This window comes from Oryctolagus cuniculus, chromosome 11, assembly GCF_051225735.1.
Source record: "Oryctolagus cuniculus isolate XC-2025 breed Fujian yellow rabbit chromosome 11, ASM5122573v1, whole genome shotgun sequence".
Classification (NCBI taxonomy): domain Eukaryota; kingdom Metazoa; phylum Chordata; class Mammalia; order Lagomorpha; family Leporidae; genus Oryctolagus; species Oryctolagus cuniculus.
In genome coordinates this window covers 57,880,073-57,891,962 of record NC_142877.1, presented here as the reverse complement: position 1 = coordinate 57,891,962, position 11,890 = coordinate 57,880,073, and the positions used below count along the sequence as shown (strand labels likewise).

The 11,890-nt window shown below is 40.9% G+C and overlaps 1 protein-coding gene across 1 annotated transcript; it reads right to left on the bottom strand.

The window, feature by feature from the left end:
* Positions 1–10,580: 10,580 nt before the first annotated feature.
* On the bottom strand, positions 10,581–11,531 carry LOC100342784 (olfactory receptor 10A7). Its single transcript, XM_002711045.5, has one exon. The coding sequence runs from the start codon at positions 11,529–11,531 to the stop codon at positions 10,581–10,583; it is 951 nt and encodes a 316-aa protein (XP_002711091.2).
* Positions 11,532–11,890: the final 359 nt, after the last annotated feature.

Here is an 11,890-nt window from a genome sequence, read left to right as displayed (position 1 = left end):
CCTAAATTTGAATTGCAAAGCACAACAATTATAAATTATGTGACATCATTGGTCTGTTTCTTACTCCCAAAGTTAAATTCTGGTTAGATGATAGCAAAATAACCTTATGTTTCCAACCATAATTATAATCCCAGCAGCATTTTTGTGGCTATTATGGTAATTTATATGTGAAACATTCTTACAGGGTATGAAAAGGTGATTTTACATGAAATCTTTATGGAAAGCTATGGAACTCAGTAAATGTGTTCAACAAATATGAGAGAAGATTTCTCATATTCAGGAAAAGTTCATACTTTGTGCCCTATTTCAGATGTCAGATATAATGCACATCCCCACAGACTACTGTGCAAACTCCGCACATAAACAATGATAATTATCATGAGGCAAGCATGTATTCACTTAATAAAACATCTAAAGTATGCTGCGAAGAACATCTACAAAATGAGTTTCAAAGATTTCTTATGATATAGAATTGATTTTCAATATTACTTCCAAAACCACCAGTTTAATGCTTATTTTGCAAAGCAAAGCAAAACAATAGTTCTAACTGCTTGCCTTACTATTTCTATAGTTTTACAAGAGAATGATTTTTTTTTCTCACTCCATTCAACAAAATTACTCTGATTAAAATAAAGACACATTTATGCAAACCTTAATTTCTTCAGCAGTAATTTTTTTTCTTGATTTTATTTGGATGTTAACTCCTGGAGAAGCAATTTCTGAATGTTGCATATCCATCATCTATTTTTATACTGCTTCAACCCATATTTTTATCTTGATTTCTCATCTAAAGATACGTTAGCAGCAGCAATGTTCACTTAGGATGTTTAAGCAAAGACTTATTCACGACTGTGTTTCTTCTTGTAATTTTTTGTCAAAAAAAAAAAAAACAGGCAATGTTCTTCAATGTATATTACATTGTAACCACAGTTTCCTTGGCTGAACATAAAATATTTATCTTTAACTAGAAAGGAAAGAAAAAAAGAATTTCAGTTATGGTTACTCTGATATTTCTAGCCTCCATGAGCAATACATAGGCTTACTCTGTAGATTTGCAAGAACTATAATCCCTTTTGATACTGCAAAACTTGTCTCAAGAGGATGAGATGACTTCAACACTTCTGAAGAAAGAAATATTTCCCATGAGACCACTGTGCTGGGATGTTAAAAATGCACCTTTGTTAATAGTTTGTTGAGTTGTTAAAACTGAAATCCAAAAATTTATGTTTAAACAGGAGACAAAATTACTTTTTAAGGCAGTAAAATGTGGAACAACCTAAGGGGGTTTTGAGGAGGAGATCTGCCAGTTCAGATGTCTATGAGAAATACACATTTCAATCAAGAGAAATGAAAGTCACCTACAAGGAGTTTGGAAATACAAACGTTACTAGAATTTCAAACTCAAATTCATTCAATAATGGGCTCATAGTGTGCTTCCCTGGGTTAAGTCTCTACAGATCATCTCACTGAGTGGGATTTAGAGAATTTAATCATCATTGTCAAAGACAATAGTAAGCAGGATGACATTTCCATTTAAGGATTAGAATCAGAGATCTGAATGTCAAAGAAATAGGCACAGTGCTGAGATTCTCAGGAAGATATGTGAGAGACACAGGTGTTTGCTTCTGCTCTCCAAGTGGTCACATCCAATCTGCAGAAAAAATATTCAAATTTATTCCACATAAAAGTGGTGTTTCAAGTGCATTTATTTACCTGTCTACATTTCCACTGCTGAGTGGTTAAAGTAATACTAGCTACTATGGCAGATAAATTTTGAAGTGATTGGGGCATTAATGTAACGAAGTTAAAAGAGCATTCGGGGAAGGCAATGATCCTAATTATTCAGCACGATCACTTTTCACAAACTGGACATACATACCCATGTGAATAGCACTCAGAAGAAGAAACAGAATATTAACCAGTAATTGTAAATCCTTGCTCCTAATCCCTTCGCGTCATTAATCCTTTAATGTTAGACACCATCCTTAATTCCAATAGACCAGAGGATACTTACGACTGCACCAACAGATACATCTGGAGGCTTCTATCTCACACAGGAATGTTTACTATCATTTATCAACACCCTCAATAGCAATTTATTTTTTTGGTAACTATTTCTATTTTTTTAAAGATTTATTTATGTATTTGAAAGGCAGAGTTACAGAGAAAGGGAGTGATAGACAGAAAGAGATCTTTCATCTTCTGGTTTACTCCCCAAATGGCCACTACGGTTGGGGCTAGGCCAGGCTGAAGCCAGGAGACCGAAATTCCATCCTGGTTCCCCACATACTTGGGCCATCTGCACCTGCCTTCCCCAGGTGCATTAACAGGGAGCTGGATCAGAAGAAGAGCAGTTGAAATTCAAACCTGTGCTCTTATATTAGATGCCAGCATTGCAGTGGAAGTTTGACCTGCTGTGCCACAACTCCTGACCCTCAACAGTGATTTCCTAACTTTTTAAATAAATTTACTCTTATTAAAAAATGAAAATATCTGTGTACAAGAAGATCTGAAAAATATTCACAGAAGTTTTATTTATAATGTCTAAACTGGAAATGCTTATTCTGCGATTAAATATTTTTGTGATTTTTGCATAGAATCCTCATGATTTAAGCAGAAATGTTAGTAATAATGTTTTTAGGCAGAAATTATAAGTTTCCTTTAAGGCTTTTTCTTTTTTAAAAACAGATTTATTTATTTATTTGAAAATCAGAGTTACAGAGAAAGAGGGAAGAGACACAGAGGGAGAGAGGTCTTCCACTTACTGGTTCACTCCTTCAAATGCCTGCAGTGGCCAGGGCTAGGCCAGCCCAAAGCCAGGAAACAAGAGCTTCTTCCTGGTCTCCCATGCGATGGCAGGGTTCCAAGCACTTGGGCCATCTTCTACTGCTATCCCAGGTATATTAGCAAGGAGCTCGGTCAGAAGAAGAGCAGTTGGGATACAAACCGGCACCCATATGGGATGCCAGCATCGCGGGCAGCAGTTTAACAAGCTATGCTTGGGTGCTGACCCATAAAGCTTTCTTTTTTTTTTTTTTTTTTTTTTCAGCGTGATAAGGTTTATTTACAAAGTGAGCACATGAGGGCTTCATTTAGGGAGATGGGCCAAAAAGTTAAAAATGGAATTTCATGCCCTGCTCTGCTTGTCCTGGGTGCACGAGGTAGAGAGCGAGAGCGAGAGAGAGAGAGAGAGAGAGAGAGAGGGCATTCCTCTCCACCAAGTTTGTTAAGAGCTTTGAAAAGGCAGAGTGGTTCCATAGTACTGACCCCAGGTTCCAGGTAAGAGGAGGTTCGTCCTGGGGCAGGGTCATCTGATTAACATATGTGTTAATAGGATTTCATGGAGGTGGGAAAGGTGTAGCCTCCAGCTCATGAACTATCCATCTCCCTGACTTTTCCCACATCATTCCCCATCAGAGATTCTGACCCCTAATCTCAAGAGGATGCTGAAGGATGTAGAGTCATCATATCTTCTGTGCCTACTTCCTGCTGACCATGGACGCAGCCCCTGCCTCTCTCAGGTCCAGAAATATCTTCCTGTCCCATCTGATGAATCCACTTCATGAGCTGGAGAATTTCCAGTCACCACCAATGGCTGTGTGCCCTACATGGTCATCATTACTTTTAGAAGTTGGTGAATTCTGAAACACAGAAGTATATCAATCAGTATGAGCAAAACTGGAGAAAAACAAATTGCAAGTGGGAAATGTTAAAGTAAAATCTTTCCTTAATTGAACCCATAAGCAGGACCTTTCAGCTAAGCATATTTGAAAAGCTTGATACATATAAAGTATTTATTTAAAGTTTGGTCAAATCACTTTTTTGTCAAGTTTATCTTTTCCTGTAAGAAAGTATCTCTCAATTGCTTTGAGAAATGAAAGAATTCATTCAAGTCTTTTTGATCCTACAAACAAGATCAAGGTAACATTACATGCTCAGATAACTCAAGCCTAGAGAAAGCTGATACAGCGTAAGATTCAGATAAAATATGGGATTCACTCAATGTGTACTCACAGAATTCCAAATATGTGCTTTTCATTAAGTCTTAAATATACAGTGTTAGATGAAGTCCTTTGCATAATAATACAATTCAGTGAGAATAAGCACATATTAATGAAATAATATAATTGAAATATAATAATAATTAAAGGTATCACGTATAACATATGGTGTGAAAATGTCATGTACAAAATATGCAATTTAAGAGTCAAGTGGAGATGGAGCAGTAGTTATGTTGTATCTGTTTCAGGGAAGCGTCCCCTGAGGAAGTTAGTTAGGTGATGTCTGGAGAAAGATAGGGAGAACAGTGTTTAAAGAAAAATCTTAGAGAACTTAAATTTAACAGAGTTTAACTGAGCAGAGCAAAAGATTCATATACCAGTTAATGATCAGGTCTTAACAGAATGATCTCTCCTGCAACTGTGTGGAGGCTATGTTTATAGCAACAGAATTGCAAATGTCATTCCAAAATGGTCAGATTGGCTTCAGGTCAGTGTTTGCCTTATTTGGAAATAGCCTTCAGTCTATTGTTGGCTGAAGACTCAGCTGCTAAGATTGACGAAGGCTCCAGTATTTCCATCTGTTCCCTTTATGGTTTTGTCTTCTTTGGTAAAGAAATGCCTTCTTAAGAAACAACCTTATTGTTTTCCTAATGGGCAATACCATTTACATCCTTACCATCAATGAATAAGAGTTCCCGCTACTCCACATATTTGCCATCATTTGCTATTTTCAACATTTTAGAACTTAGTCGTTTTAACAGGTATATATTGTTGTCTTATTTTTGCTTCAATTTGCATTTCCCTTAAGACTTGTGATGTTTGGCATCTTTTCATATGTGTATAAATCATCCATATATTTTCTTCTGTGAGGCATCACCAATGATTTATGCTCTTAGCCTACTTTCTAATTGCATTGTTTATTTATTGTTGTTGACTTTTAAAAGTTCTTATATATATTTTGGTTAACGGTCCTTTGTCAGACGTGTTCTTTTCCAATATTTTCTCCTGGTTTGTGACTTGTCTTTCCTTTCTCTAGACACTGCCTTTCACAGAGCAGAAATTTTTAAGTTTAAAAAAATTAACTTTTCAATCCTTTCTTTCAGGGATTGTGTTTTTGGGATCATATCTAAAAGGCCATCAGCACACCCAACATCATCTCTATGTTTCCTATATTCTGCATGTGGTGCCAATTTGCATTTATGTTTGTAATCCATTTAAAGTTAAATTTTGTGACAGTGTAAGATCTAGGTCTAGAGCCTCTTATGCTTAGCACGGGCTCAATGAATGGATGTTGAGCTAAAGTGAAATCCCCAATCACCAAACTGAAATGTGATCAAGGGTCCCTTTTCTTTCTTTGCAAACACATAAGACTCTGTGGCAAGAACTCCTGCTCTCCCGTGCGCCCCAGGAACACCTGGCTGTTTGGGAAATATTTATGCTGGTGACAAGGATATTTTTAATTCTGAAAACAGGTTATTTTTTTTTTTGACAGGCAGAGTGGACAGTGAGAGAGAGAGAGACAGAGAGAAAGGTCTTTTGCCGTTGGTTCACCCTCCAATGGCCGCCGCGGCCAGCGCACCATGCTGATCCGATGGCAGGAGCCAGGTACCTATCCTGGTCTCCCATGGGGTGCAGGGCCCAAGCACTTGGGCCGTCCTCCACTGCCTTCCTGGGCCACAGCAGAGAGCTGGCCTGGAAGAGGGGCAACCGGGACAGAATCCGGTGCCCCAACTGGGACTAGAACCCGGTGTGCCAGTGCCGCAGACAGAGGATTGGCCTAGTGAGCCATGGCGCCGGCCAAGTTCAGCTATACTTAATTCCCCTCAGAATCATTAAACATAGCACCTGTTTCATTAAACAGATCCAGAACAATTCACCTTGTGCAATCATATCACATAAACTTTTGCTTTTGACTCATTCCAGAAAATTGTAAAATTTAATGTAATGGACCTAAAAGGAGGGAGGGTTGCCGGCGCTGCGGCTCACTAGGCTAATCCTCCACCTTGCGGCGCTGGCACACCGGGTTCTAGTCCCGGTCGGGGCACCAGATTCTGTCCCGGTTGCCCCTCTTCCAGGCCAGCTCTCTGCTGTGGCCAGGAAGTGCAGTGGAGGATGGCCCAAGTGCTTGGGCCCTGCACCCCATGGGAGACCAGGATAAGTACCTGGCTCCTGCCATCGGATCAGCGCAGTGCGCCGGCTGCAGCACGCCGGCCGCGGCGGCCATTGGAGGGTGAACCAATGGCAAAAGGAAGACCTTTCTCTCTGTCTCTCTCTCATTGTCCACTCTGCCTGTCCAAAAAAAAAAAAAAAAAAAAAAAAAAGGAGGGAGGGTGTGGAAGTCTCAGCTCAGCTATAATTGGGAGCTGGACAGGGCAAGGTGGGTGGATGTGTTCAACAGCTGAACCCAAGATGAGGGGCCACCCAGGAAGGGAGAGCCTCTGAGTGCACTTGAAAGCAGCATCCCTTGGTACTCACAGAGCTTGGGGTTTGAATCCCAGCTGAGTTCATGCCTGGACGCCCAGCCAAAAGACTGGCTGATTTTCTCACCAGTAAGATGAGTGCTGTCTGTGATTGTAACAGCCTAATTTTCTTTCTTTAAAAAAAAAAAAAGATTTTATTTATTTATTTGAAAGTCAGAGTAACACAGAGAGAGGAGAGGCAGAAAAAGAGAGAGAGAGAGGTCTTCCATCTGCTGGTTCGCTCTCCAATTGACCACAACAGCTGGAGCTGCACAGATCCAAAGCCAGGAACCAGGAGCTTCTTCCTGGTCTCCCACATGGGTGCAGGGGCCCAAGGACTTGGGCCATCTTCTGCTGCTTTCCCAGACCATAGCAGAGAGCTGAATCAGAAGTGGAGCAGCAGGGACTTGAACCAGCGCCCATATGGGATGGCCCTGTAGCAGCCTTTCTTAAATGAGATGGCGCATGTTCAGTGGCAACAAGTGCATCCCAAGTGAGTTCCCTCCCTTCTCCCTCAGGGTATCAGAATGCCTGGAAGGCAGTGGACCTGGGTCCTAGGGCCGGTCCTGCCACTATGTGCCGACATGGCATTGGTGGTCGCTGATTAATTGTCTGTGGACCTCAATTTCTCCATTAGCAAGCAGAGAGTCTGTGATTCTCATCACTGTCTGCACATGGGCGGCAGCTGGGAGCCTTAAAATGCACTGGTGTCTGGATCCACCCCAGTAGGTAGGGGACAGCCTGGGTGTGCAGAAGTGATTATCTTCTCCATGCAGTTTATACCAGGGCACGTGGTGAAAGTGTAACACATCTTTAAGGTTCCCAGAGAGTGTGAGCTACGTGTCACATGCACTCTTCAGCGCTTTTCATGTACTGCTTGTTCCGTTTTTCTGTGCTAGTTTGTTAAGCTGCACTGCTAAACTGATTTTACAACTTCACAACCCGCTCTTGAGTCACATACAGATAGCAGAAAATCATTGCAGTAGAATTTCAGCAGGTTATCACTGAACTTAGTAACAATAATTCAAGAATGTGTTGTTCAATGTGAATTAATGCTATAACTAGTACTCAAACAGTATTTTTCACTTTGTGTTTCTATGTGGGTGCAAACTGTTGAAATCTTTACTTAATATATACTAAATTGATCTTCTGTATATAAAGATAATTGAAAATGAATCTTGAAGCGAATGGAATGGGAGAGGGAGCAGGAGATGGGAGGGTTGCGGATGGGAGGGAAGTTATGGGGGGGGGCCATTGTAATCCATAAGCTGTACTTTGGAAATTTATAATTATTAAATAAAAATTTAAAAAATTGAAAGACTGTTAAAGGAGGAATACTTTTTTATTTAAAATAAAAATTTTAAATAATTTTCATTTATTTAAACAGGAGGGAGAGAGAGAACAAGATCAACTTTCCATTCACTGGTTCAATCTCCAGATGCCTGCAACAGCCAGGCTAAGCCAGATTGAAACCAAGAGCTGGGGATTCAGTCTAGGTCTCCCATGTGGGTCAGAACCCAAATACTCAAGCCATCACTTTCTGTGATCCAGGATGCATATTAGCAGGAAGCTGGAATCAGAAGAGGAGCCAGGACTCAAACCCAGGCAGTCTGATGTGGGCTGCAGGTGTCCCACGGGGCATCTTAACTGTTGTGCCAAATGCCACCCCAAGGAGAAAGATTTAGAGGAATAGAAATGACCTTCCTCAAACTCTTCTCCCACTCAAAAAATATGCACCTCAACACGTCACAATTAAACTGAAATAGTCACTGCAAGTTGCACACTTGTGGTGGCTTTTAAATTTCCTGAAATTTGGGGCCAGCGCTGTGGCATAGCAGGTAAAGCCGCTGCCTGCAGTGCCAGCATCCCATATGGGCCCCTGTTTGAGTCCTGGCTGCTCCACTTCTGATCAGGCTCTCTGCTATGGCCTGGGAATGCAATAGAAGATGGGCCAAGTCCTTGGGCCCCTGCACCCACGTGGGAGACCTGGAGGAAGCTCCTGGCTTCTGGCTTCAGATCGGCACAGCTCCGGCCGTTGTGGCCATTTGGGGAGTGAACCAGCGAATGGAAGACCTCTCTCTCTCTCTGCCTCTCCTTCTCTCTCTGTGCAACTCTTTCAAGTAAATAAATAAATCTTTAAAAATAAATAAATAAATTTCCTGAAATTTGCTAAATGATGGAGAGTATTTACTGCTTGAAGAAGTTTTATAGTTATAAGATACATTGATTAATGAAGAGTTAAAGGAAGATATACTGCTATGTACACATTGTACATTCAAATCCAATATATCATGCTACTGGACATATAAGATATTTTTCAAAATTAAATTTTACTCAATCTCAGTTTTGTCTCCTCCACTGCTTTAAAAGCCAAAATTCCTAGGATTTTACCATGACAAAAATGTATCTGGAGATTAAAGGTTTATTATAATTGATTTCAAATTCAGAAGGATCTTAATCCAGGTTATTTTTAATACTATTTATTTATATTTATTTGAAAGGCAGAGTGAATGAGAAAGAGCAGGAGAGACAGAAAGAGAGATCCTCCATTCACTGGTCACTCCTGAAATGGCCACAATGGCTGGAACTGGGCCAGGCTGAAGCCAGGAGCATGGTCCATTTGGGTCTCTATGTGTATGGCAGGGGCCAAAGTACTTGGACCATCATCCCCTGCCTTCCCAGGCCCATTAGCATGGCGCTGGATCAGAAGTGCAGCTGCTGGGGCTACACCTGGTACTCCAGTATGGGATGCCAACATCAAAAGCAGCCCCTTATCCTGATGCTCCACAACGCTGATCCTCCCAACCCCAGTTAAATTTATCGTGGCTACTTATCTTCACCTTGTCAAGTTATTTACATTTTCTGATCCTAGTTTGACTTTTATGCAAAATAAAAATACAGTAGGATCTATCTCTAAAATTGTCATAATGGCTTGTGTTAAGGCAGTGCCCCAATAAACCATGTTTTCTATTTTGCTTTACTATATCAAGATAATGCCTCCTGTTTAAATATAAGAATAAAATAATGTCTAAGAATAGCTGATTACTAATTAATTAGTAACTAATTTAGCCAATGACCAAAATGATGCAGAATCATGTCACCAAATATTAATGCCAAAGTAAGTTTATTAAATAACCTAATTTAAACATTCAAGCAATATGAAGAATTCTTGTACTTTCAACTTTTTCAGTCACTAAAGCACAGTGCATGTTCCATCTTTGCATCATATCAGTTGCAGAATATACATATAGTGATTTGTAGTGGGATTTTTATTTACCCTCTGTAACTTCTCTTACCCTTTCCACCCTGTCCTGTGCCCTAAAGCCATCTGTCTCAGATTTGGTTTGGCCAAGAGCAGAAGCCAGCAATAGATTTGAGAGAATCAAAACAGAATAAGGCTGGGGTGGCTACCTTCCTCTACTGAACGACAGAGCTCCTAATAGGTGGCTTTTTTAAATACATATGGCTCTTGATTGATAATGGTTCAACGTCTTTTTTTTTTAATTTTTCCTTTATAAATTTGTGAAGAACATACACAATTAGTAGCAACTGTACTCTGAATTCTGGTATTTTCTAAGGCTGACATAACAGTACATGGCAGCATACTCTGTGCAATGCTGGGCAGCCGGGCAGCATCCGTGATCCACAGCTCACAGTCAGCCACGATCCTGGAGGTAATCAAGCAACACTCTACAGTGCACTGGGTTGCTAAGCTAGGATGTCTGGTAGCTTAGGTGGAATCAATTCTTTTTTACCTTGTCACACTTTCAACTTAGAATGGGCTCATCAGGACAAAGCTCCACCGTAGGTCAAACAGCATCTGCAGTTGTATAAATACACAGATGCCCTCTACTTGCCCCTTCAGGCCAAGGACTTTCCATGGTGTGACTTGGGTGGCAATATCACCGAACCCTGTCCTCAACTTTTAAATAGTCCTCTCATGGCATTTTTTTCTCAGTCATCCCCATGTGAGAGTACTGTCTCCTTCTCCCTGAGACCCAAAATGACCCACTGAGATGCACTGACTACAAGAAAGTGACACTGATGGCAACTCTTCCAGTCTTAGTAAGCTTTGGTCAGTGGGTTCTGCTGCTCCTATGAACACTCTCCACCACAGGACTCAAAACACATCTGACTTGCGCAAGACCTTCTGAGTGATTACCCTTTTGACTGCCCCTTTCACTTCATTGTTCCTCAGGCTGTAGATGATGGGGTTCAGCATAGGGGTGATGACAGTGTAGGACAATGACACAAGCTTCTTGCTCTCAGAGGACTGACTGGATTTGGGTCGTAGGTACGTCAGGCTGGCTGTTCCATAGAAGAGAGATACTACAATGAGATGCGAGGAACAAGTGGAGAAAGCTTTCTGGCGGCCAGTAGCCGATGGCATCCTCAGAATAGTTGCGATGATGCGAGTATAGGAGACCAAAATCAGGGAGAAGGGAAACATGATAAATAGTAGTGTGGAAGCAAGTGCTTGCATTTCATACATGGTTGTATCCTCGGTGACTAGTTTCAACACTGGAGGACCATCACAAAAAAAATGGTCTACAGCGTTCGGTCCACAGAAAGGAAGGGCCATCATCCAAGCTGTCTGTAGCATAGACACAGGGACACCGGACATCCAAGAACCTATGGCCATCCACAAGCACAGGGACCTGTTCATTATGACTGAGTAACGGAGGGGGTTACAGATGGCCACGAAGCGATCATAAGCCATCATAGAGAGAAGGAAGCATTCGGAGCTACCAAAGAAGAAGAAGAAGTACATCTGGGTTCCACAGCCCACAAAAGAGATGGTTTTCTTTGAGGACACCAGATCTACCAACATCTTGGGCACCATGACCAAGGTGAAGCAGACTTCCAGAAGGGACAGGTTTCGGAGAAAAAAGTACATGGGTGTTTGGAGAGCAGGATCCACACTGGTAACTGTGACAATGAGAAAGTTGCCCAACAAAGTGACCATATAGATGGCCAGGAACAAGGTGAAAAGGGAAACTTGCATCTTGGGATTGTTTGTAAATCCAAGGAGAATGAATTCAGTGACTCTGGTGTGATTTTCACAGACCATATCTTAGGCCAGTTTCAAAGAGCATGTATCGAAACATCTTCTAACAGTATGGAAACAAGCTCAAAAATGACTTTAGTAAAATCCATAAAGCACACATCTGTTCTGAGATGTTTCACTGTTTGGTTTCTCTGAAGCAGAAAGAATATTTATAATAAGATAATGAAGGAAAAAGGAACATTTTGCATTATTCTTACCAATTGTTTATCACCTTAGTAACAGTTTTTCTATCATCAGAGTCATGGTCTGCAGCCCCAATTTTCCTCCAGAGGCATGGTATTTGTTAGGCTTAAGTAGAAAGAGTTTAAACAAAGAATAGAATAGGATATTCTACCGACCTTTTAGTCTGAATGCTTATTAAG